Source organism: Alexandromys fortis, unplaced genomic scaffold (assembly GCF_014885135.2).
Source record: "Alexandromys fortis isolate MF-2015 unplaced genomic scaffold, M_Fortis_MF-2015_v1.1 scaffold_321, whole genome shotgun sequence".
Classification (NCBI taxonomy): domain Eukaryota; kingdom Metazoa; phylum Chordata; class Mammalia; order Rodentia; family Cricetidae; genus Alexandromys; species Alexandromys fortis.
Window position 1 is genome coordinate 78,272 of NW_026068200.1, and position 27,460 is coordinate 105,731.

The following is a 27,460-nucleotide window of genomic DNA, read 5'->3' on the forward strand; positions in this document are numbered from 1 at the left end:
CCTCCTCTGGAGCAGAGATCAGTCTAAACAGTTCATAGGTCAGGGAAAAGCATCTCTGCTGAGTAAAGCCAAGTCCCCTACTTCCTGCCAGTCACTCTCTTGGCCGAGGTTGGAGTTCACCAAGTAAAGAACTTTGGATTCTTAGTCCACAACCGGACTTCACAGTTCAAACAAGGGGTTATCTTTTGTCCATTTGTTGATTCTTAGGTTAATTAGAACTCAACTTTTCTAGTGACTATGTTTAAGAAATAAGTATTGACGAGCGCAACTGGATCGCAGCACTTTATTCTTTTTCTGCATTTTCCATTGACAAATAATAATTAGTTACATATGTAAAGGGCACAGTATTATATTTTGATATATGCATTGCAGATTTAATACATAAAGCCAATGACCATAGCCATCATGTCACACACTACACATTTTGTGTAGCAAAACATTTAAAAACATAAACAGAATTTCAATATACCACTTACAGAGATTTATTTTATTGTTTTATTGTATAAGCGTGTGCGCCGTGTGTGTGGTGACTGCAGAGGTGAGACGAACACTTGGGACGAATCACCTGGAACTGGAGTTACAAACAGTTGTGAGCTACCATGTAGGTGCTGGGAATTGAACCAGCATCCTCTGGAAGAGCAGGCAATGTTCTTAACCACTGAACCATCTTGCCAGCACCTGCAGAGCTTCCTTGAACTGTCTAAGGAACAACTGATTTTCTGAAGCAAAGAATGGAAACAGTCCACATAGTATTAGTGCAGACACAAGTATTTTGTTCCAAATATTTTGCTCATAGGTTCTGCAGGTTTATACTTAACAGAGCATTTATAGGATGGAAAGTGAGAGAAGTAGAAAAGAAGGAACATCCCAAATCAGAGTAGATTAGTGGAGAATCAAAAGCAAGCTCAGTGGGAGAAGTTCTGAGTGGAAACTTGCCAAGTGCACGCAGACACACAGCACACTAAAGGCTCGCTAGTTTGCTGAGTACGCTTTGCCTTCTACAAATTTGAGAAATCGGGGTGGGGGGAATGTCTGCATTGAAAACACAGCTCAGCTCCTGAAGTCCCTCTTCTGGGATCCCACAGGAGCTCACTGTGGCCAAGTATGAAATCCATCCCAGTTGCCAGGCCTTCTCCTCAAAGCAAACAGCTCTGGGCTCCCTATTAGATTAAAATACAAACAATGTCCCTCAATCCCAATAGAATAGATTATTCCACGAAATGTTGTTGTTACTATTATTATTCGTTCATTCCTTTACAAGCAGGCGGAGACAGTGCTGCTCCTCAGAGACACTGCCCTCCTGAGCAGTCAAATAAGGTACTCGGTTCTCTCCTCTAAATTTCCAAGGCTCTGGCTGCTAGTTCGCTGTACTCATAGTCCGGTGTGGGTTGGTGCGTGGCATCGAGTACACATTAGAAGGAAAACTAGATGCACGGTGCCAGACTATTCTGCCTGTCTCTGCTGTGACTCTCTGGTGTGGACGCCGTTTGCAGTTTTAGTTTTACAAAGAGGAAAGTTTAAGTTAAGAAACAAAGCAGAAAACAACCTTAACCATCAGAACTGGGTCTGAAGCTCCTCAGGAGGATGCGGGCGCATTCCGTGCACCGACCAGCACATCCTCCACAACACAGATTCACGCAGACCTTCCTTCTTTAACTCTCAGCTCCTTCTTTCTACTCCTACTTCCTTTTTTCTTTTCTTCCAGATCAAGCGTTAATCTGCGAATTTCTGACCGCAAAAGAAAAAAAAAGGGGGGGGGGAATCCTGAAGTAGCAGAGCGAGGGAGGAGGAGGAGAAAAGCAGGGAGGAGGAGCCCAACAGAGACGAGTCAGAGGGACTGGTGGCTCCTGCGAGTATGCAGCCCGCGGGGAGCCGGCGCTGCAGGCTGTGAAGCCTCCCGCCCGCCCAGTCACCCGAGCTGCTCGCCCGTCCGCGTCTAGCGTCTGGGGCCCTGCTCCACTCAGACCGCGGCCGCCTCTCGGGAGCCAGTGGCGCTACAAGGCTAGCGGGCCACATCGGTCCCCTCGCCGGCGCCCAGGATGCCGTTCTACCGGCGCACGGTGGTGCCCCAGCGTCTGTGCCCGCGCAACCCGCCCCAGCCACTAACCGAGCTCCGCGACGTGAGCCACCTGGCCGCGCTCAGCCTGCTCCGCCAGCTCGCAGACCTCTGCGGCCACTCGCTGGCTCTGCTCGAGGACCTCGAGGGGCACCTGCTGGCCCTGGGGCGCCGCACCGACAGCCTGTACCGGCGCACCGTGCGTCTCCGCCGCCGTCTTCCCTGTCGCCTGCTCGGCCCGGAGGACGACGAAGAATTGCTAGGTAAACGGCGTGAGGCGCCCCCGCTACCCACTACCCTCTCCCCCTCGCCTCTGGGGATGTCCCTCAGAGATCGAGGGACACAGCCTCCCGGATGCCCTCCCGCCGCCGTCCGAGTTTCCCGGGATCCGTTCGTGCCCTCTACTCCCAGGGTTCCGGCCTGGGGGCTGCCGCCGCCTCTGCATCACTTGGAGAGGGAGGGGAACCACAGGGTCCCGGGCGGGACGGATCAGAGCGTCCTGGTGGCGTCGGGAACCGAGTGGCCCGCGCCGGCGTCTCTGGTAATCAGCCACTTCGGAAAGCGCGCCTAGCTGCCTGCCTGCCTCCCAGGTGGCGGGGCCTCTGCAGCGAGACCCGTGCGACTTCGTGCTGGAGTGTGAATGGCCTTCCCGCGCCCAGCAGCTTCTGAGTGCCCTTCCTGCCCGCTTGTCCCCGCACTTTCCGAGTTGCGGCGCCGGGAGTGGCCGGCAGGGGGAGGGGAGACTGCCCGGGGCTTCGCTGATCCCCAGCGTCTAAGGTCCCGCTGCCCAGATTTGCTGGAGAGAATCGTTTAAAGAAACTGTCATCGGTTTTCTTAAAAGTGTGTTTGCTTTAAGACCCAGCCATGCCCGAGAATCACTAGGTCCCCGGAGTTTCCTCGCTGAACACTAGGAACCTGTAAGACTGTAGGCGGGCTGGAGCCCTGGCTCTTTGCTACTTTAGATCTCAACATTTTGAATAGGGAGGATCTCCTTCCTCTGTGAAGAAAGGCAGCATTCCCTTAGAATGTGGGACTTCTCTCAAAACAAGGGGTGTGTGTGTGTGTGTGTGTGTGTGTGTGTGTGTGTGATTATGTTAGAAATGCTGATAATAACAGAGACATGCCAGGTAATCGGGCTATTTGGCACCTAGGAGAGGTTAGGAGGTGGTGGTGGGGGCAATGTGGACAGAAAGTTTCACATAGAGGCAAAAGATGGCTACTTGCTGACTTCAGAGTGAAGCTTTGGGAGAGAAGTGTCTAGGTCAGCCCTTCTTCCTTACAGACTCCACCCCTTACAAAAGGACAGGAGTCAGAGGTTCTGGCACCCCTCTTCCTTCATAAAGGTCCCTGACCTTTGAGGTAGATGGCAGAGGTCACTGCTAGAGAAAATTGAACTGAACCCGGTGAGCAAAGGAAGGTGGAAGACAGGATGACTGCCCGATGGAATGTGGACATGGAATCAGAGGCCTCTGGGGGGGGGGGGGACCAGGAAAGCTGAGGCCCTGGGTCTGGGGTCTGGCTCCTTCTCAGTTAACAAAGAGGGTAAGAAGGTCGTTGTTTTTCTTCCCCTGGGGTGCCACTGATTTCCAGGATTAGTCTACAAGAAATTTGATCAGACAGCTTGGAGAATACTTTTCCAAATCCCTGCCCAGTCTGCAGAGAACCACCTACTGAGTTTTCAGCAGGGTAAGTTGAGGCCAGGGAGGAAGGTATGCTTTTCTAACTCACTTTTTGTGTGCTGAGTCAGCCAGCCCTTCCCATGGGCTGGGGTGTTGGGATGGCCTCACCAAGTCACCTGGGCGCCTAGCCCTTTGCAGTGATCTGCTGGATTAGAAAGAGATAGTTAAAGGAAAGGAAGGGTTCTTAAGATAAGTTGCTATTGATCTGGCTTCTTGGAAGTTTGCTGGGAGTGTGTCTGTCTCTTATCTCCAGTGTGGCCACTCGCCGCCAAGAATGTAGGTGTTGTTTGACTCCCAGGTACTCCACACACCAAACAGGGCCTCCTTCTCTAGGTTGCTAAGAAGATCTGCTTTTCCATGTCCCTGCCCTAGACTCTTCCTGAGATTCCCCCTGCATGCTTTTCTGTAGCCGTAGGCCTTCTCAACAATGGGCCGAGGGCAAGTGCCAAAGGCAGAGATGGGGAGCACAATCAGAGCACCATCTGGCACCCCATTGTTGCTGAGGCATAAGCTTCAACTAGGTGTCCAGCAGGCTGGATATTAGATTAAGATCACAAACATACAAGTGGACACTGCCGGGTCCAGTCTTCTCTGTCTCTTCTGGTACCCTTTGCTCCTAGCATCCCCGCATCTGTACTGGGCATCTTGCTAGGGCCAGCACTTCCAGTTGGTTAGCACTTTACTCCACACACTGCTGCATGTCTAGCTAGAGTCCCCTCATAGTCTTCCTGTAGCGATTTCTCCCGACCATGGTGGGAAAGAGAAATCTGCGAAGGAGGGAGGTTTGGAACCGTGGCCAGGGTGAATGACAGCTGACAGGCCAGCAGCTTGTAGCCTCCCTACTGGGACAACTTGGCTGCCACTAAAGGGTTGAATAGTGACAAGTCACACTGGCCCACAGCATGCAGGCTGGGCTGGGGCTCTGGGAAGCAGCAGGGGGAGGACAAGACAGGAGGGAAGAGAAAGCGGATGCTAAAGGATTCCACATGGTTCTTTACACTGTCTCGGGTCAAACTCCCACCGTCTTCAAGGTTACAGGGGTGGGACTGGGCTGGCTTGGTTGCCTGGCAACAATCCCCCCAAAGGCCGTTCTTTGGTAACTTGAGCCCCTTTTGAGACTGCCCTAGAAACTCTTGTAACTGGGGAATGAGGGTCTGCACCAGGTCCCTCTGTCTGTGGATCTATGGCAGTTTCCACACCTCAGGAATGGCCTTGCTTCTAAATTGAGTCCCCCCCAATATGGCTTTGGATGTGACCCATTTTGTTGCATCTTGTGGCCCTTATTCTTCTCAAAGTTGCTGTGGCCCTAGCCAGCGGGAAATAGCTCCATGCCTGCTCCTATATGCTGAGTCAATCCAAGCTTTCCTACTCCTCCCTCCGAGATCTGTTTAATGTTTGTAGGTGCTTAGATGATAATTACAAAAGCAATCAGGACATCAGCCTAGGGGTATAATATCTCCGTAGAGATATAGGAAGTTAGCGAAACACTATATAGGTATGCTTATTTTATTTTTATTACATTTTTATTTATTTATTGTGTGTGTGGATGGGAAACACACACACACACACAACGTGCCACAGTGCACAAGTGGAGGTCAGAGGCAACATGTGGTGGTTGGTTCTCTCCTTGAACCATGTGAGTCCTGGGCATTGAACTTAGGTCATCAGGGTCAGTGGCAAGTGCCCTTACCTGCTGAGCCATCTCGCTGGCGCCTCTAGTTATGTTTCATAACACTGGAGAGCTATCGCTTCACTCTGGCTTGTAGACTTTCTGTGAGAAATGTGCTTTGTTGCATCTTTGCCGTTATCTTGGCTTGACGACAGCCAGTGAGATCCATAGTAGAAACCCACTCTTCGTTTTGTATCCCTGCCTCTTGATTTTCCAACATCGTGACAACCTTGACTGCAAACCGTAAAGGCCAGCTGGCTTCTTTTGCTTGAACTTATAGTCCTAGTATTTTATAATTCTGCACGGGGTGAAAAATAGGAAAACTACACCGCTTTACTGTGGTCAGTTTGCCATTAGGTGAGATGCTTCACCCCGAGTTACCCTGCTCTTGCTTAGAAGGATCCAGCATGGCTTCTGGAGACCAGTGGAGCTTAGGGGATCGTGGGAGTTTTGAGAGACGCTTCTCCAGAACTGATTCTGTCTCTGTCCTGCCTGCCATCCTCAGAGCCTCTTGGGACAGTGGGTTGACAGAAGGGGTTTGGGGGGTATTCCTACTTTCTGTAAATTTTTTTCTTCCCTTCCCATTTTCTCCTTAAATATCACGAGACTCTTAGTCTGCTTCCTGGTATTTCCGTGTGTCGACAACGTCTTCTCTGGAAATCTGAACACCAAAATGTCCACTAGAATTTCTTGTTTCCTTTAGAAACAAGAAATTTAATCTCTTCCTTTTTAGACCCACAGACAACTAACGTGACAAAAGCATCAAGATGTCATACTAGTAGAGAAATAGCAGACTTAAGGTATGGCTTCTGGGCTCACCTTTGACCCTGATGAAGGTGATCAGGTTTCGGGAGAAGAGTGGCACATTGGCATCATCTCTCCCTGCCTGTCCTTCTCTGGCTCGGGTGGAGTCTATTTATACTATACTATGTGAACCAAAAATTCAGTCATTAGACCGCCTGAGCATCATAACACATGGCAGGCGAGGCCCAGGAAGGGGAAAGGATTTGTCCAAAGTCACTCAGACGGATCAAGACTTACAGTAACCCTGAGTGCTGAGGGGACTTTAGTGTCTCTGCAATGAGATTCTAAATGAAAGGGGTAAAAACCATGAAATAAGGCATTCTTCTTTTGGAACGACTTCACTGTCTCTTGGATGTTGAAATTAAAAGTTTCTTACCAGATTCTCTTCCCCTCCTCTCTCATATTCCTGTTGCTTGGAATTCAGGAACGTATTCTGTCTGCCAGTCTGAGAATGTGGCACTGGCCGAGTCACAGGGAAAGTCAGTGACAGAAATGCTTGATTCAGAAGGGGCCCCTGACATTCTCAACCAGTGTTCTGCCCTCTGCCATGACACTGAGTTCCAAGTCAATTCATTGGGAGCCCCTGCTCTGGCGTCTTCTTCAGCTGGAATTTGTCCGGGATAAGGAAGAATTCCTGATTCCTTTAGTCCCAGAGGAGTGCTTTAAAGGACAGACCCCGTGGGCCCCATGGTTTCTGGAGTTGGGAGGCAAGCTGGGGCTGGAGAAGAAGGATGCCCAACCCTGCTTGGTACAAAGAGCAGGCGTGAGACAATGAACTCTTGCTAAAGGTTTGAGTTTGGAGTGCAGTTTGTTCTAGAGAAGTTTGTTCAGGTGGGAAAGGGTAGTTAGTCATCAACATCCTGGCCTCTGAAGGTCACCTTCCTGTCAGGGTCCTTTACTACTGATCCTTCTGCTGCCTTCACACTGACTCTTCACCCTTCTAGAATTGTAGTTCAGTTGTGACAACGAGGCTACATCTCCACTACTTTCTGTTGCTGCAGCAGAGCTTAGCTGGCATCCAAACACTCATTTATTAAAAGCCAAGGGGAATAGGAAAGTAAAATGATTGCCAGCAATGCATTTAGCGTACACGTTTTCAAGGAATGGGTTGCTTATCCTTCTGGGCATAAGTAGCTTAAGGGGCTTACTGGCTTTGCTGCTCAGTACTCTTTCAGAGGTCTTGCCTCATCTTTTCTTTGAATTATTTCTATAATAATAGGCCCAACTTTGTTTCGGTTCTCACTGTTGCGCTGGGTTCTAGAGACTGACAGGTAAGTAGACTGGGTCTCTCCCATCAGCGCTCGCTCATAGTTTGTGCGCAGTCTCACTTCCCTCCCCACCAGCACAGGGCAGCAAGATGAAGAGCTAAAAGAGTCAAGATCCCAGTTCACACCCCAGACAGTTCTTCAATTCAATCTGGTTGGGGGGGGGCGATAATGGAATTAGGACTTCCAGAATCCTCCATGGTAAGATCAAACTCAAAACACGATAGGAGGCTCTCAACGGTTTTTGCTTTCATCTGTAATTTTAGACAGGAGACATCTATGTTCAAACATATGAAGAATAGTTGGCTATTCAGCAGGTAGACAATGTTTAGTGGATTTGTAGTCATCATGAGCCTCTTGTGATGACATTATAGCCTTCTAGAATCTTCTGCGCCTAGCTGGGAATGACAAATCTTATCTTCCTTGTTCAAGAAAGAAATCAGTTCTTTGGATAAGTTAATTCAGGCAAATTTATTTTAATTTTTATTTGTGTGTTTCTCTGTGCGTGTGTGTAATAATGTATGTGCAGGCGCACGTGTGTGGAGTCAGAGGTCAGTCTTGGGTGTTGTCATTTTTTTAATCCTCTCTTGTTTTTTTTTTTGTTTTAAAATGGTTTCTTTTATTTTTGACATTATAATATAGTTAAATTATTTCTCCCTTCTCTTTCCTCCTTCCAACACCACCCCCCATATGCCTCTCCTTGCTCTTTCTCAAATTCCTGGTCTTTTTCCATTAATTGTTTTTACATGCATGTATGTGTATGTATATACATATATATTCCTAAATAAACCGCTCCATCTGTATGATATTACTTGTACATACGTTTCCAGGGCCGACTATTGGGATTGGATAAGCAGTTGGTGTGCTCTTCCCTGGGGAAGACTATCTCTCCCACTCTCAGCATTCCTTAGTTGCCTATAGCTTTTTGTATAGGGTTGGAGCTTCCTGAGCTTTCCCCATCCACATTAGCATGTTTATTGGTCTCATCCTTGTTCAGATTTGTGCTTTGGCACTCATTGGGGAGACTTTATGGTGTTTCATTTTGTTTTTGAGACAGGGTCTCCCACTGGCCTCGTGTTACCTACTGAAATATCTTTACCCATTAATTTGGTGAAGTTGGTGATTGAACCAATGGCCTTATGCACACTAGGCGAGTGGTCTATCACTAAGATGTATCCGTGGCCCTTAATTTTTGTTTTATTTATTATTCTGTGTGTATGTATGATGTTTATGTGGATGTCGGAGGGCATCTTTCAGGAGTCAATGCTCTCCTTTTACCATGTGGGTTCTGGGGTTTAAGCTCAAATTATCAGGCTTGTATGGCAAATGCTTTTGCCCTCTGAGACATCTCGTCAGTCTTATTATTTTAATTGTATAAAATTATTAGGTTGAATGTGATAATTCAGTTCATATGTACAATATGTAATGATAAAATCAGGGTAGTTAATGTTTCCATCTCTTTACCCATTTAAAATATTTATTAGCACATAGTAATTGTCTGTATTTATGCAGTACAATGTGGTAGTCCAATACATGTATACGCTATTTACTGATCAAAACAAGATTTCTGTATCTAGCTCCTCATTACTTTGCGTTTTGGAGACTTCAAGAGCCTCTCTCCTAGATACTTATGAACAAGAAAAAGGGCTGTTGTGAACAGTAGTTACCCTGCTGCGCTAAGGAACATGAGAACTTCTCCCTTATAGCAGACTGCATTTTGGTATATTTATCCAACTTCCGTGGAAAAGCCCTCTGCCATTATTTCCAGGCTCTGGTAATGACCTACATTTAGCTCAACTTTTTTTTTTTTTAACTTTTGCATATGAGTGAGAACACGCAGTATTTATCTTTCTGTGTCTGGCTTGTTTCACTCCATGGAATGTCCCCTGGTCCCATGTATTTGCTGCAGATGATGGAGTGCACAGGATGGCAGCATTTCAACGGACACGGCTACTTTGATGATGCCACACACAATCAGGTGTGATGCGTAGGTTTTTATATAAACTGCTTACAGCAAGGCTTGCATGTGACAGGTAGTGGGGCAAGTCATGCAGGAGACAGCTGGATACCAACTCTTTAACTTGGAAAACCTGTACATTCAAACAGCTCCCCATCCTTCATCCTACCCTTCCAACTGCTTCCCTCTCTGGAACTTGTAAGCACCTCAGTAAAATATAAGCTCTTTGAGGGTAGAGGTATTCGTGTTTTTATTGCTACGTTTCCAGCTAAGGCAGGATTTGGCACCTAGTGTGTATCTTACTAGTTATGACTGCTGTCGAGATGAATTCTTTCCTCTCGCTTTTCTAGCCTAGATTGGGATGTCCTGTGGAGTTCTGGGTACATGGAGATGAACCAGCATGCAGGTCCACAGTCCATTGGGAGGAGGGATGAGTCCCACTGCTGTGCAGATGAGTGAGGGCTCTGGGGAGGGTGGAAGAGATGGGGAAGGTGGGAGAAGATGTGATGTCTGAGTTCTGGAGGACAGTGTGTGTTATTGCGGCAGAGGAAGAAGACAGTGTGGATTTCTAGTTTAGGAAGTTGCTTATGCCTGTACAGGGATGTATGAGGGAGCTGATGCGGGGGAGGACCGGCTGGATTCAGGAGAGAGCACAAGTTTCCCCAGCTCAGAAGGGCCACCCAGCAGCAGAGGTGGGGTGGGGAACCCGGCACATCCTGTTTGTTGGGTCACAGAGTTAGAGAGTGTTGAAGGTTAAAAAATGTGTAGTTAAACTGAAACTATACCCTTGAGGCAGATGAAGTTCCCTGGCAGAGTCAGGTCTTCCCCATCCCCATGACCATCCCCAGTCCCAAAATTATCTACCAGGAGGGACCCTAAGATACAATGAGAAAGAAAGAGAAAGAAAACAAGAGTCCACCTACTTGTGAGTCCCTGGCACTTGAAACCGAAGTCTATTATTCATGCCTGTTTTGCTTGAGTGGGATTGCTTGAGGTTTGACTGTATCTTTTATTACCTTTTCTCCCCCTAAATAACACAGATTCTCTGGAATGATCTGCAAGTTCTCTATGGGAAAACCAGAAAAAAATGTTTTCCTTTTCTCTTTATTTTGTGGTGCTGAGAATCGAACTTATTTAGGGCCTACTCCATGCTAGACAAACAAGCAATCTATCACTGAATTACACCCTTAATCTAAATAAAAACATCCCCCCCCCTTGGAAAATGGATTCAAAGGAGGGATGGGTTTTTAAGATCTATTTTTTTCCTTTTTCCTTTGAGTGGATTCCTCTGCTGCTGAGAGCAGTGTAATTATCCTCCTGGCAATTTATAGTCTGATTCCTCAGTATAAGCAAAGCAGCAAACAAATTCTCCGCCTCAGCTGGGAGGCTGGGAGGTGCCTGAGGCCTCCTAACATAAGCATCCTCAAGGCTCTCTTCCCTTGCAGAAGGTAGCACCCCAGAGCTGTTAGCAAACCTGCTCTTGCTAGCTATGGGGGGGGTCTCTTTGGGCCCTGTAATTCCACCTCAGAGTCTTATGCTAAAGACAACTCAGACGTTGTGCCAAGAGATTTGCCAGGGTTCTCCCCACATCATTTGGTTTTCGTGTTAACCTGAGAAATGAAAGAACCCTAAGCATTCACTAGCGGTGGAGCGCTGATGGGAGTTTTCTAGCTCTGTGAGAGAAGGGGTAAAATAGTACACAGCTACAAAGAACTACACTGTGAACAAATACATCTTTGCTGTCTGATGCATCTGAGCGACCGTTCCTTTTGTGTAAAATGGGGTTCATACTACCCATTTCAGGGGATTATTTCAAGGGTCTAAATAATGTGTATAAAATGCTTGCTACGTACCCCACAACCATGCATACCATCACCAGATACCATCCAGAAAGATGCAAGGCCTTGAAACCTTTGTTTATTTATTTGGTTTTGAGCTCGAATTTCACGATGACAACTAGGCTAGCATGGGACTTCCTATCCTGCTGCCTCTGCCATGTGAGTGCTGGAATTCCACCCATTGCTGCCATGCCTGGTTATTATGAAGCCTTCTGAAGCTCCTAGATGGAGGTACTGTTAAGGGTGTTATAATAAAAAAAATGCTTCCTAGACTGCTCCGACCTACAGCCGTTCTTCTGTGCTCTAGAACTCGTGGAGACCACTCACGTGTGCACAGAGGAGCAGAGGAGCGCATTGAGGCTGTCAGCATGTCTTTCCCCATCCCAGGATTTTGCTTTCCTTTGACTCCACCTTCATTTGCCACCACTGACATCTGTTCCCTGCCTCACTGCCAACCAAGGGTAGGGGGCATCCTTTGTAATTGAGAGGGCTGGCAGCCTTGGGATGTTTATTGTTATAGACCAGTGCCTGCTGACCTCAGACCCTGCCGGGCTGGGACACGGGAGGGGCCTTAAGAAAGCAGTAGAGGGTGGATTTCTGGTTCGGCAGTCTAGGCAGCAGCCTTTGCCTTCAGGCAGGGCTCCTCTGTAAGTGTCTGGTTTGCTACGTGCTAGTCTCCTGGTAGGGGGAGGGGCATGGCTCCTGGCTAGGCTCACAAGTGTTACAGAATCAATTTGTCTAAGGGGTGAAGAAGTTTTTTTCTCACAAAACTTAGAGGGCCTAAGGTTGTAGCAAAGTAGTGGGTAGTTTGCCTGGAGGTCCAGCAGTTCTATCTTTCTCCAGTACTGATGCAGAGTGAGGAGATCCTGCTCCAACAGCCAAGCAGCCTCAAGGTCACTGGGATACCTTGGAATTGCCTACAAGATGCCCAGACCACCAGGAAATTGTGTCGTCTCCCTGGACAAAATCATTCACAATGCTTGTAATGCTCCTTCGACTTCATTCTAAAAAAAAAAAAAAATTAAACGATAGCCACAGAATCTTGTACTGACCCTGAGTGCAAACCAAATCACCTTAGAGGATTTAAAAACCAACGAAGACAGGCGCTGTCTCTAACCAGAAGTTCCGGGAGACAGTGGGCAGGAACCAACATTGTTTTCAAAGTTTCCAGGGGGTTGTACTGTGAAGCTGGGGTGAGGACGTGCTATGGATGGTGAAGGATGGACATCTCCGAGCCAGAGTTTCCCAATTGATTTGACCACATCTTCTTCTTCCTACTCCTTTTTTTCTTCTTTTCTTGCTGTGCCAGGAAGCATTTTGTGCATGGATGATGCTACCATTGAAATATATCCCCAGTGCTTCATTAGATAGTCTTATAAATTCTATTTGTGGATAATAAATGTGAAGTATAATTTAGGCTTAGGTTAAAAGACATGAAAAAATGGTCACATGTATGAATTAATCACAAATGGTCATGCCCCCAAAGCTGAGTGATATACACTTTTAAATTTTATAAATGAAGGGAGAAAAATAGAAAAGCTACTTTATCAATAAAAAGAGTATTACAGCAATCAGGGTTCCCTGCCCTGTGGGAAGTCCAAGGACCACCCACCTCCATCCAGGTCTAGTAAGGTGAACATCCAAACTGCCTAGGCTCCCACAAAGCCAGTATGTGCAGTAGGATCAAAAACCCATTGCCATTGTTCTTGAGTTCTCAGTAGTCCTCATTGTCCGCTATGTTCAGCAAGTAGTAAAAGATCTTTTATCTTATATTGCTTTGCTTGCGTTATCACACCCACTAACATTTTGAATGAAGACAATGGTTTTTTTTGGTATAGTTACATAGGATCACACATTTTGTTACTGGGGTAGATCTCTACTTTCAGTCAACTTTTCAAAAGAAGAGAAAGGTTTTGCTATGCACACATTTTTGGGAATTCAGGTGAAAGGAAAGACATTCTCACTTTACAGCCCCATGTTTCAAATTGAGCCAGGCCAGAAAGTACAGAACAGAGTTAAATGGTTGCCTCCGAATTGATGTGTAGGGTGGACTCCATGCGTCCCTCATCCGGCAGTCTGTATAGCGTGTACAGTTAATGCACTCACATAGCATGGTAGAGCAACTGTAGGAACGCGGTACTTTCAAACCCATAGATGCCTGAGCAGCTACAATTCCTATTTTTCTTATTTGGTTTTTGTTTTCTGAGACAGGGTCTCATGTAGCCCAGGCTCTACTTGAACTTATTCTACAGCTGAAGATGACCTTGAACTCCTGATCCTCCTGCCTCTACCTGCTGGGATTGCAGGCATGCATCACTAAACTCTGCAGTTTGGAAGACAGAATATCTCTCTTTCCTTTCATGGTACCAACAGAAATACTTTTAGAATGTGGCTCCTGGCCAACAGCCACCCAGAGAAAGGAAGAAGCCTGGTCCCATGGTATCTCCAATGTTAGTGGTTGCATTTGGGCTTCCCATTTGGAACCTACTCTGTATCTATTTTGGGGTACCAAGGCTTAGCTGATTCTGTCTGCAGCCACTGGGAAAATACTGGGACCAAGGGTATAGGGAAAAGGAAGGGCCCTTTCAGAATGTTCTTCTCAGCTGTACTCAGAGAGATGGGGTACTGTAAAGGTAGCCCCCACAGCTGGCCTCTCAAGCAGGCCCAGCCCTTCCCCGAGCATGAAAACAAGGCAGAAAGAAGGATCTGCTGAAAGTATTTGCCAAGAGGAAATGATGACTGTTTGGAGAGCTGGAGGCCCAGACTCGGATAAAATAAGCATCTCGCGCTGTACACAAATACCAAAGCGCTTCGTGATACTCTAGTTCTATGTATAATTTTTTTTTGTGTGATTTCATCAGCTAAGATCTTCAATTTTCACCAGCAAAAACACACTTTAAGTTTAAAAAGGAGGAAGGATCTATTTATGAAGGCTGAGAAGTAGGTTTTAAGGCGCGGTTCCGCTCAGAGTGCTACCGACAAGGTTCGTTACTGAAGTGTGGGAACAGCACAGCTCGGGAGTCAGAGCTGGGAACTCATTTCGTGCGGATTTGGGGGTGGTGAGAGCTTGCGGTGTTCCAGCTTCCGAAGCAGATTACCCCTAGGAATAACAGGTTGCATAAACTTAGTCCCCATTGAGAGAAAGCCCCGTGAAAAATCTTTTCCTCACAGCGAGGGCTAAGGTACTGAAAGCAGTAGGCTCAGGAAAGCAGCGACATTGGCATGCTTTTGTATTTTGTGCCTGGGGCTTCCGGACTACCTGAGGCCTGTGGGGAGGGAGGAAGGAGGCAAGGGGTCCAGATGGCGAACACCTTTGTCCCTGGGCACATTGATTGAATTCCTGGTACCAATAGGAGCAGCTAGCAGATGTGGCAAGTGGATGTTCCCTATGGGTAGAGAGGCAAGTTAGGGAGCGCCATTGTCTCTGGTGGAACAAGTTCTAGATATAACTATTGAAGAATGAAGCAGCATCTGGGTGGACCCATGCTTAAAACCGTCTTCTCTGGGTGTCACAGCTACAGAAAGGGGGCCTTTCCTCTATGGGCAGTCAGACTGGGTTGTCAGCTTCACTGAACTGTGGCCTCAGTTTGAGACTCCCTTTTCAGGGGACCCCAGAGAACAACACTGTCAGGTACCCTGAAGCCCCAGGACACAGAATGATCAGAGATAGACCCTGCTTGAGAAATTCCCAGGCTAGCCCCTCCAACTCCGACCCTACTGAACTGGCCTGATCTACTACTCCCAGCTCCACTCCGGCTGATCCTTCACAGTGCAGTTTCTTTTGGTGAGGGTGAATCGGCCCCTTCCAAGTACCCGGATGCTGGCTACAGTTTGAGCAAGGCAGCTGCCATTCCTCTGGCTGCGGCTCTACTTTCTAGAATGAGCAACTAGGGCTACTTGTTAACTGTGGTTAAAACGCTACTTTGGGGTCCTGGATGGGGGAAATACAACTATTATTTCTCTCTTCACAGTAGTTTAATAACTTATCTGTGTCCCTTCCAGATGAGCTGGAAAGTGGGAGTTGGGGGTGGGGTGTGGTGTTGACCCATCCTGTAACCCTAGCACTTGGGAGGCTGAGGCAGGAGAGGAGGATCAAGAGTTCCATGCCAGGCCTGGACTATATAACAAGACACTGTCTTACAAAAGGCTGAGTTTGGGCATAGCTGAGATTTTTTCCCTTTTAATGTTCTTGTTCCTTAATAAAGGAAAGCAGTTTATCTTTAATCTGGTGATTTCGAGTTGACTCCAAAGACTAATTCCTACCCCGATCATCACACTAAGCCTCTGCTGGCCTCTGTGCCAGACATTGCTGATACTTAATTCTTAGGAGTTGTCATTAATCTTAACCCTTAGGGAGATGGTGCAGGGGGAGACAGCGTTGCTCCAGATGGCCAAAGTCCTGTACAGAAAGCACTGGGCACAGGCGTCGGGAAGGCGTCCATAGCTCTTTCCTCATGTTTTCCTAAAGCTCCTATTCATTCCTCAAGACCCCACTCAGCAATTCCCAGCTCTTTCAGGCCTTCGGACTCTGCTGGACTCTGCTATGCTCCGCAGTTCCTTATTCGTCTTTGCAACCCACAGTCCCTCCAGGTGGCGGGAGAGAGGCCAGGCAGCCGCTGCCAGTATGTACTGACCCTTTTAAAAGCCACGTTTCTTTTCTTTCCTTTCTTGCCTCTTGAATGTAATGTAAGCCTCGTCTTAGGAACTTGGAAGAACACGCTGGTTAACTCCTTTGCTTAAGACGAGTCAGAAGCTGATGTTAGAGTAGCCTCTCCCCCAAGGGGAGGAGCCGCGGTGTGCATGTGTGTGTGTGTGGGGGGGGAGCGGGGGCAGAGGTAAATCTTGTCTTAATGGTGGTAGAGACTTGGACATAGCAGGCGGCTTCTGAGCACTTTAGATTCTGAGGGGTTGGGATGAATTTTAAGTGTCTCCCTGAGCCAGACTTTAGTCAAGTGACTGTGGGTAGTGAGCCACAGCCCTTTGCGGGGGCGGCGGGGGGGGGATGAGGGAGAGGAGGGAGGGAGGAAGAAGCCCTGCTGTGCTGGTTATGAGCTTGCTTGCCTTCGCTTATTTGGCCTCAAGTAGAAGCAGAATCTTGGAACCAGCTCACAGGAGCAACTTTTCTGTTCTGAGCCTCTATTTTCTGTCAGGAGGATCAGAAATACTCCTATATGGAAAAAAGCTTTGGAAAGAAAACCTCATGCCTGAAATGTTCATATCGTCCTTGAGGGGAGGGACAGCCGCTGACTCATCCGTTTGTCTTCAGCATCCAGTTTGGAAGTAGGGATGATGCAAGTGTTTGCTGAATGACTAATGGCCTAGTAGGAGAAGGGATTCTGTATTTGGTTAAACTTTTGCTTATTACCTAATAAATCCCCTATATCAATTAATGATTTCTCTTAACTGTAGTATTATTACTTTTTAAAAAATGTTTTATCTTGTTGGTCCTCAAAGAACCATTCATTTTGCATACCTACTTCTTTTTATTTTATTTTTTATTTATTTTTATTTTATGTGCATTGATGTTTTGTCTGCATGTTAACCTGCGTGAAGGTATCAGATCTTAGAGTTACAGACAGTTGGGGGCTGCTGTGTGGTTGCTGGGAATTGAACCCAGGTCCTCTGGAAGAGTAGTCAGGGTGCTCTTAACCACCGAGCCATCTCTCCCACTCCAACATTAGTGACTTTTTAATTGCTATGTTAAAACACCATGATCAAGGCAACTTAAAAGAGGGAGGACTTATTTGGACTTCCAGTTCTAGAGGTGCAAGAATCCATCAATGCCAGAATGGGGAACCTGGCAGCAGGCAGGATGACATTAGAGCTGTCTCCAAGAGCTCATGTCCTGCCCAGTAGACAGAAGCAGAAAGCACACTAGAGATGCTTCTTTTTCTTTTCTGATTTATTATTGACACTTTTTCTTTACACAATCTATTTTGACCATGCTTTTCCCCTCCTCTTCCCATATTCCCCTCACTTCCTTACCCACCCAACTTCATGTTCATTCTCTCTTTCAAAAACAAACAAAACTAAACCCTCCAAATCAAAACAAACAAACAAAAAAACAAATAAGAAACTTATCCCCTATTGGAATCTATGTGGAAGAGGAGGTGGAAAGATGGTAAGAACCCGGGGTGGTGGATGACTCCTAGAAAGTCCAGCGTCCACAGAGCACAGGACTGTTGCACATGCTCACAGGGACTGGGACAACAAGCATGCAACCTGCACAGGTTCGAACCAGACAAAGTCCCTGCTCTGAAAAGGGGAAGTAGGTGCAAAATCCACCCCTAACCAAGAAGCTATTTATAACTGATACCTTCTGGGAAGGGAAGATCAGTTTTCTCTGATGGAGTGTCTCTGGAGATATCACCCACACTCCAGAGCAGGCCCTGTGCCCAGGAGTAGTTGTCCAATACAAAACAAACTCCATGTTTTGTTTTCTGGTTTTTGATGTGGGCTTTTTGTTTTGAAACCTCAATGAGACAACACCACTAACAAGGCCACAGTCCCTCCCAAACAGTTCCAGCAACTGGGGCCCTAGTACTCCAGTCTATGAGCCCATGAGGTTTCATTCTAACCACTACATATCTTTTGTAACTTTAGCTGTTACCATTGCTGTGAGTCTTGCAATACTCCAATATTGCTATTTTGCCTGCAATAGGATACACCACTGCCACATCAGCGGTGGCTTCCAGGCTATGGCCTTTTTTTTTTTAAGTGTTTGGGTGTTTTGCCCACATGAATGTTTGTGCATTGTGTTTGTACCCGGTGCCCTCGGAGACCAGAGTAGGGCACTGGATCTCCTTGGAACAAGGATAACAGATGGGTGCTGGTTAAAAAAAAAAAAAAAAAAAAACAACCAGGTTTTCTGGAAGAGTAACCAGTGCTCTTAACTGCTGAGCATCTTCCTAGCCTCAGCTATGCCCTTTTATAAACTCAGGTCTCATATCAGAGTCCTACAGGCTGTGTCCCTTCCATGTCTGTGCCCCTTACCCAACTTCAGTACACAGTTTTGCTCAGTGCATACTTGCTAAGTGAAGAACAGAAACAAAGGCAGCCCCATGTTTGCACACTGCTATTTGGCCAGCCAAATAAATCACAGCTCTCAGAATGTGGCAGCTAGGCTACTCCCCCACATGGTGCCAGGGGTTGATTCTAGAGTCAGGGAACCTATGCTGGGTGTGTAAATAGCACACAAGTCCCACTTTTAGAGACCTGGGCTTAATTATACATGCCCTTGATGCTAACATATACTTCATTTGAGAGACAGATCATTACTATTATTTTTAAAATGTGTAGACAAGGTTTTCCCCCCTCGTAGTTAGTAAGCAGGCAATCCACAATGGTCTCTGTCACCATTTGTCTGACATCAAGTTAACCATGCAGATGGTTGTCTAAGAGTAAGATCTGAGGGAAGAGCTCAATTGGATCAGACTATGAGAGTCAAACAGAGAAAATAAAATAAAAATGTGTGCCTGCAGATAAAAGCATCAAGAGCGCAGGGAGGAGGGCAACCTAAAAGAAAGTAGCGTACCCCCAACCTAAAAGAAAGTAGCGTACACGTGTCTTTCTGTCTCTCTCTTACTTTCGTATGTGTGCATATGGAGGCCAGAGGTCGGTATCAGCTGTCTTCCTCAATCAGTCCCCTCCTTATTTTTAAAAGTTTTTTTTTTAATGTTATGTGTCTGTGTGAGTGTATGTCACGTCTCCCCTGGTCCCCTTGGAGGCCAGGAGAGGGTGTTGCATACTTGGAACTGACTCTCTAGGCTGTTGGTTGTGATCTGCCTGTGGTTGCTGGGAACTGAACTCAGGCCCTCCAGAAGAGGAGGAAGCATGCCTAACTGCTGAGCAATCTCTCCAGTTCCTCTACCTTATCTTCTGAGACAAGGCCTCTCTCTCTCTCTCTCTCTGATCCCAGAGCTCATGGTCTTGGCTAGGCTGGCTGGCTGGCCGGCTGGGGAGCTCCAGAGATCGGCCTAGCTCCACTCCCCCAGGGCTGGGATTGCAGGCTTGCACTACTGCGTTCAGCTTTTTATGTGGAGACTGTGAAACTCAGATTCCCATGCTTGCCTGACAAGTGCTTTACCAACTAAGAAATTTCCCAGCCCCTTATTTTCCCTCACACTTCTAATCAATCTAGCACTGGTAGAAGATAGGACGTGGTTCACATGGTGGACCTTTTGGGCCTTTGAGTCACCCTCCCTGGGCTTGAGCCCTCCCCTGCTGTTTGCTTTGCTATGACCCTGGATAAGTAGCCTGAGATCCTTCTGCGTTAGTGTCACTGTGAGCAGGGGCTCATCATAATCTTGGTATTTATTTCATAGCCCCATTATCAAGAGTATAAGCTTGGTAAACATTAAATTTTGTCATCTAAGTGTACATATAATATTTCTTAAGTTTCTTGCATTTGTCCCTTGATTTTTATTTTATGTGACGTAAGTGCTATTTTTTCCAGTTAATAGAAAAATAAATCGAGGCACAGAGATGTTGTCACTGTGCTCCTACTAACTAGGCCATTTTTTGCCACTGAAAAAGATAACCTAGTTAGTCACAGAGCCAGGATTTGACCCTAGGATAACTGATCCCTTCATGCCCCCTTAACCACAGGACTGTATGCAAGCCATCTTTATCTTGATACCCGCAGATAAAAAACCTGAGTTAGTCCCAGGGATGCTGAACAAAATGTTAGGTTCTACCCATGGAAATAAATCTCTATTGTAGATAGGGCCAGAAGACATACATGTAAGAAGGTGTTTTAGTTAGTGTTTCTATTGCTGGGAAGAGACACCATGACCATGGCAACTCTTACAAAGGAAAACATTTCGGTGGGCTGGCTTACAGTTCAGAGGTTTAGTTCATTATCATCATGGCAGGACATGGGGGCACTCAGGCTGACATGGTGCTGGAGAGGGAGCTGAGAGTTTTCAAATCGATCTGTAGGCATCATGAAAGAGACTGTGTCCCACACCAAGTGTAGCTTGAGCATATATGAGACCTCAAAGCCTGCCCCCACAGTGACACCCTTCCTCCAAGACACCACCCACTCCAAGGCCACACCTCCTAATAGCGCCACTCCCTATGGGCCAAGCATTCAAACACATGAGTCTATGGGGGGGGCATACCTATTCAAACAACCTCAGAAGGATTCAATAAAAGACACATCATGTCATGGGAGCTCTAAGTAGCTTTGTCGTGGTGCCCGGCCTCAGACTGGGTCCTTGACAGATACAGGGAGGGATTTGCCCACAGGAAAAGCAGCATGAGTGATATGCAAGAAAAGCGTAAGGCATCTGTGGAGTTGGGAAAACACCTTTTTCCATATTGTTCTAGAATTCATAGGAGGCCCCAAAAACTCAAGGCAAGGTCGGGGAAGTATCTAGTGCTATGGACTTCATTTTGGGGCTCCATGGAAGGAGCTAGTCCAAAAGTATACACCCAGACTGTCATAGCTGCACAGGCTGAGACCACCCAGCCCAAATTTGTCATTGCACAGATGGGGAAATTGAGTCCAGAGAGAAAGGGATGAGCCCCAGCAAGCCAGCCGCAACTGTGGCAGGCTTTGTCATGCCAATATTCCTACCCTGCATCAGAGAGCCTGGGCCATTTCCTGGAGAGCTCCTTCAGTGGTACCCCAGTCTGTTCTCCTCCTGCCCAGAGATGTTCCTTAGAGCCCTTTTCCAGGGGTTCAGAGCCACATGTGGTGTGACACACATCTCTTAATTTCTGCACTGGAGAGGCAGACACAGGAGGATTTCGAATTTGAAGACAGCCTGGGCTACAGACCAAGTTCTGGGTCAGCCTGGGCTACACAGCAAGACCCTGTCACAAAACAAGACAAGCAAACAAAAACAAATCCACTGAGTCTCCTGTGTCATTAATGTCCTATACTGCCACAGACTCAGTCCTGAGCAGGAAGCTTGATAGGGCTGCCATGGCAACACAGCCTGAGTGGAGAGAAAGGCAGAGCAGGGGCCTTAACATAATATCCTTTGTGCCTCTGGCATTTGCAGTCTTTCTCAGGATTGTTCCTCAGCCTCAGACGGTGGTACCTACCTCTCATCCTCGCAACTGGGAAGCAGAAACAGATGGATCTCTGTGAGTTCGAGGTAAGTCTGGACTAATATAGCAAAATTTAGACCAGCTGGGGCTACATAATGAGACCCTGCCTCAAACAGCTATTTCTTACGCGTGAGATTAAATACCTTTTAGGCCCACAAAGAAAAACTACTAAGTGAAAACAGTTACCAAAATATCTCTCTTGAATTGTGAGAATTTATGTGCTTTTTTTTTGTTAATTCATTTCAAACGATGATCTAGCAAGTCTAAAAATTACAGAATATTGAATGAGTGAGCATTTGGGATACCTGCAGCAACTGCCATGTGATATACCGATACCTGTGATTTCTGTTGTCAAGGGACAATGCTGCTGCTAAGCCTTCTCGACTTTGTTAACTGCCTCCGTCATTTTAGCTGAAGGTTTGTGGAAAGCGGTGTTTTTCACAGATGCGTTCCTAACTCTTCCTTGAGAATGTCACATCACGTAGACTAGATGCCTCATCCTGGTGGGAAGCAGACCCAGCATGCACTGCAGTCCTGCTGTAGGGAATTGACGTGAAGGAAGAGTAGGTGCGTGGAATAATATTCAAGACGAGGGGAGCGATGCATGGATGGTTGCCACGGTGTTAGTCACTAAATAATTCTGCCTCTCCTTCCAGACACATGGCAGGCCTGCACTTCCTTATCATCTTACCCTTAAGTGAGGCCACGTGACTTGACAAATGAAACATGCCACGTTTTTGCTCCCAAACTTCACCTGGTAGATTTCATCATTTAGCTGTCCTGCCAAGCTTTCTGATCTCAGCTCCCACCTCTTTCACTGTGGTCCACATCAGCTGCTGGGACCTCATTTCTGACCCTCACCAAGGTCATCCCTACCCTAGGCTCCTTTCAGGAGCTCTTCTTTGTGGCGGAAGCACTCATCCCCCAAACCTTGCTTTGACGGCTCAGGCTCATTCTTTACCCTTAGAACTCACCTGTTGCGCTAGTTTTGTGTCAACTTGACACAAGCTAAAGTCTTTGGAGAGGATTGAATCTCAGTTTAAAAAAATGCTTCTGTTTGGGCTGACGAGGGAGGGGGAGGGAAATGGGAGGCGGTGTCAGGGAGGAGGCAGAAATCTTTAATAAATAAATAAATTAAAAAATGCTTCTGTAAGATCAGGCTAAAGGCAAAGCCTGTAGGGCATTTTTTTTTAAATTAGTGATTGATGTGGGAAGGCCTAGCTCATTGTGGTTGGGGCTACCCCTAGGCGGGTGGTTCTGGGTTCTATAAGAAAGCAGGCTAAGCAAACTGTTGGAGAGCAAGCCAGTAAGCAGCACCCCTCCAAGGCCTCTGCACCAACCCCTGCCTCCTGGTTCCTGTCCTGTTTGAGTTCCCATCTTCACTTCCTTTCATGATGAACAGGGATGTGGAAGTATAAGCCAGATAAACCCTTGCCTCCTCAAGTTCCTTTGATCACAGTGTTTCATCACAGCAATAGTAACTCTAACTGGGACACCACCACCTTATTGCTTTACCATTTCCTTTGAGATATAATATGCATATTTCCCAGTTCTCCCATTGCAAGTGTATAGGCAGGGTTTCTTGTCCTGACCACGGGCTCCCAAATAACCATACAGAGACTTATTACTAAGTATAACTGCTCAGCCAATAGCTTACACTTGTTACTAACTAGCACTTACAGCTTAAATTAACCCCTTAATTAAGGTACCATGTGGTGGTACCTTCTTTCAGTATGGTATGTTCATCATGCCTTTCTCCGTGTCTCCTTGCGACTCTGCCCTTCTTCATCTCCGGTTCTCTGTCCACAAGTCCTGCCTAACCTCTTCTTGCCTAGCTATTGGCCATTAGCTCTTTATTAATCCAATGAGAACAACACATCTTCACAGTGAACAAAAAGGCTATTCCATAACGTAAGTGTTTGTACTTCAGTGACTTAAGATAGTCATGAATTTGTGCAACCATCACCAGAATCAAGTTCTAAAAAGATTTTACTTATTATATGTGAATGCCTACATGTATATATGTACAGTGTGTGTGTGTGTGTGTGTATGTGTGCCAGCACAGGCCAGAAGAGGGTGTTGAATCTCCTGGAGTTACAAGTAGTTGTGAGCTACCTGATGTGGGTGCTGTGGACCAAACCTCATGAGTAGAAAGTGCTTTTAACCACTGAGTCATCTCTCCAGTCCCTACCACAATCAATATCACAACATTTTCATTACCCCTAAAGAAACCCAGCTCCCCTTACCCACCCAAGTCCTCATCCTTTTACTGGTCCCATGCAACCACTAATCTCCTTCTGTGTGTTCACCTATTCTGGACTTTTATAATTTATTATTATCGTTGTTATTGTTATAATGAAGGTGGACACATATGCCACTGCTGGTTCATATGGTAACTATATTTGGGCATTTGAGAAACTCCCAGATTTTTTCCCATGGAGTTGGCATCACTTTATTTTCCTGCCAGTAGTGTGTGCAGGTCCCTGTTTTTCTGCATCCTTGCCAATATGGGTAATATCAATATGATAGCCATCCCACTGGGCATGAAATGCTATCTCATTGTGTTTTTGACCCGAATTTCCCTTATGGCTGTGATATTGAGAATCTTTTTCATGTATTATGAAAAAAAGGTCTTTTCATGGGCATTTGAATAACTTTTTGAAACAAATGTCTTTTTTAGTGGGTTGTTTGGGATATATATATCCATTATATATATCATATATACATTATATATATATATATATTAGAACCGTAAGAGTTCATTTGTTTTTTGTCTCCTTGTTTTTGTCTTTACATTTGAGGCAGAATCTGAATATGTAACCCAGTCTGGTCTTGAACTTGCAACCCTTCTGCTCCAACTTCTCAAATGCTAGAGCATACCATCCCTAGCTTATAGGAGTTCTTGTGTATTCTGTATATTGATCCCTGCTCACATATATGATTTGTTCATATTTCCCCCACTTAAGGGGTTGTCTTTTCAGTTTCTTGACAAGGTACTTTTAATACACAAAACTTTTAAAAATATTTTATGACAACCAACTTCCATTTTCCCTGGCTGTTCATTCTTTTAGCAGCATATATAAGAAAGTATTAGCTGGACGGGTAGCTCAGTCTTTGAGCATTTTCTTAGCATGCATGAAGACCTGGGTTTGATCCTCAGCACTACAAAGAATATGAAATTTTTGTCTTATCCCAGGCCATTTACATTTCTTTTCAGAATTTTGTGGTTTTAAATTCTTTTATTTTTGTCTTTGATCCCATGTTGAGTTAACTTTTGTATATGTTGTGAGGTAATGGTCCATGTTGTAGGTTAAGACATTTTCTGGGCACCTTTTATTATTGTTATTAGATGTGGCGTAAGCCATAGCATGCATGTGACAGTCAGAAGGCAACTTTATGGATTCGATTTTCTCCTTCAGCCTATGTGTGAGTTCCAGGGATCAAATTCAGTCTGCCAAACTTGCACAGCAAGAGAGGTTACCTACTAAAATATTTCTCCAACCACCAGCCCTCTTCCCTCACCTCACACCTTTTGCTGGTCACTCTCTTCTTTCCTTCACTGAATGATATGAGACCCTTGCCAACATCCGCTGATTATAGATGTGTGGGTTTTACTACTGGGCCCAATTCTATTTCATTGATCCCCGAGTGCATACTTAGGTCAATATCACAACATCATGATCATTTTGCTTAGTTTTGATTGCCTTATAGCAGCTTCTGAAATTGGGACGTACTAATCCTCTGATCTTGGTTTTTATTGGTTAGATTGTTTTGGCTGATCTAGGGCCCATGAATTTCTCCCTGACTCCTGGAGTTGTTTTTCTGTTTCTGCAATATTGCCTTATTTTTGCCCAGTTCTTAGCTGTTTGTCAAAGACATCCACAAGCTTTTATTGCCTGAACACCTACCATGAGCTAAGTACTGTGTTAGGTTTTGGAGCCATTGCGATGGGAAAAAATAGCTCTTAATTTTGCCTTCAGGGAGCTAAGAATTGAGTGGGAAAGGCAAACATTAATCGAATAATCACCAAAATAGAGAGGACATGAATAATAAATCGACTTAATAGACCGGCCTTGGGGGTAGCGCTGGGACAAGAAAACTTCCTTAAGGAAATCAGTAACCAGAAAAGTAGCCGCGGCTGAGAGGACTTTGAGAACAAACAGGGGACCGTGGGGCAGTGCTCGGTAGCAGGAGGACAAACCGCACTAGACAAGGGTCACCACTGATCCTACTGATCACGTGGGCCCTGGAGGAGCATCTAAGGGTTTGTCCTAAAAGCAACAGGAAGCCACCAAGACAAAGAAGTGACATGATCTGGCTTTGCTTCCCAAATACTGGCTTCTTAAGCTCCAAAGAGAATGAACTGGAGATACAGGCCATGACCCTGTAGAGATGGTGGAAGTTTGGATGAGGAAGGTGGTGGTGGTGGTGATGGTGGTTATGACTCTCAGGACAAAGTGGACAGACTAACGGTCAGGGACGCAAGAGAAAACAAGATTTTAGAGATAATCTTTGGTTAGTGAGAAGGAGGGGATAGTGTTGGGAGAAGTGGTTTTTACCAATTAAAAAAAAAAACCACAATCTGCTAGGCAGTTCTGAGGGGACTAGTGCTTTTGACTTTAGGGCATCTTCCAGACATTTCTAGACTATTCGACCCTCGCTCCAAATCATCCTTGCAAAGAAGCTATGCTAGTCTTTTTCTCGTTTTACAGATGGGAAAACTGAGTACCATAAGGTTGAGTGGCAAAACTAGTTAGAATTCTAAAATCACCCCCCCCCCCAGTGTTCCTTCTGTTCCTCCAGGACACCGGAGCTGACTCTTCTAGAAGAGTCCATTTCAAATAGTTTCAGATAATAAGAGAAACCCATTAGAAGCACGTCTTTCTACATACCAAGTCCTCTCAAGCCTCAGAGCTCTTTACTATACATTTCAGCTGCACAGCTGAACAGTCGTCCTTCCCTCCAGGATGGTTCTGAGCCCCAAACCTTTCATTCCTGGACCTGGACTGTTTATTGTGAACCAAAACTACCTGCTTCTTTTCTTCGTAGTGGTCATTCTGTCTGAAAGACTTCCTACTTCATTGCTCGTATACGGGCATTACCACCAGTGTATGGGTAGCTGAGATGCCAAGACGTGGCGCCAGAAGCCGGGTGATTTAAAAAAAAAAAAAAAAAAACAAACAAGTCAAGGTGCTCTCAGGTTTTTTTTTTTTATCTAATGGGGAGTGTGAGGGCAAGAAAATGAATGAGTGGTGGGAAATGGGCTGGAATGAAAAGCTAACAGAAAGGCAAATCTATAAATTCAAGGAGGAAGAGGAAGAGAAAATAAAGTGTTTGAAGGAAGAAGTTGAGGGAGGAAACATCCTGCTTCCAAATCAGGAATCTGACATTTACTGGATGGATGATGTTATGCAAGCTACTCACTGTCTCTAAATGGAGATAAAATTACACGAACTTTATGGGGTTTGTGTAAGGATTACAGTGAAGGCATGTATGTAATGTCCTGGACACAGTGTGTGCCCCGTGATAAGCTCTCGATAGCTGTCCGCTGTTAGCTTGACTGGACCTGCTCTCCTCATTCCCCGTGCCTCTGCTTCCCTCAGCGGTCCCAGGCTGGGCCAGCTTAGCTTACCAAATCTGGATCAGGCAGGAAATAGCCTGCTTTAGCACACCTAGAAGCTGCAGGACCTGTGACAACAACCCGTGTCACTTCCAAAGGTGATCCTTGGACTCTGCTGCCTCAGCTTGTTCCCTCTTCCTTCCCCCGTCTCTTCCCTGCCACCCCCACCGTGTGGAATTCTAGTTCTAAACACGACCCAGTCACCCGGCCCTGTGCTACAATGCCCCTCTAGGACCAAAGTCCGGTCCTTTTTCCTGGTTTAGGCAGTGATCGCCCAATTGCTCAGCAATCCACTTGCTAGGCTTCCCTCAATCATGCCACCCCTGTGTGAAGCACGCTGCCGTGGCTTGCTAAGTGCTCTCTCTGACTACTATGCTTCAGCCTTTCCCTTTGCAGAATGGTGGCTAATTCTCTGGAGTCCCAGGCTTCGTTAGCCATCAGCCAAACCTGTAAGGCCTGCCCCGGAAACATGCATGAATTCACTGTCAGCCAGGAGAGAGTAAGCTATCTTGC

General features: G+C 46.2%; 1 protein-coding gene across 3 annotated transcripts in view; it reads left to right on the forward strand.

Annotated features, from left to right (window-relative positions):
* The first annotated feature begins 372 nt into the window (after positions 1-372).
* Nhsl2 (NHS like 2) overlaps positions 373-27,460 on the forward strand; it is a 252,072-nt gene continuing 224,984 nt past the window's right edge. Inside the window, exon 1 of one of the 3 annotated variants that reach the window (XM_050129897.1) lies at positions 373-2,319. In XM_050129897.1, the coding sequence (XP_049985854.1) occupies positions 2,040-2,319 (280 nt within the window). In that variant the 5' untranslated portion in view covers positions 373-2,039. The remainder of the gene's footprint in view (positions 2,320-27,460) is intronic. The other 2 variants (XM_050129900.1, XM_050129901.1) reach the window with 2 other exon arrangements.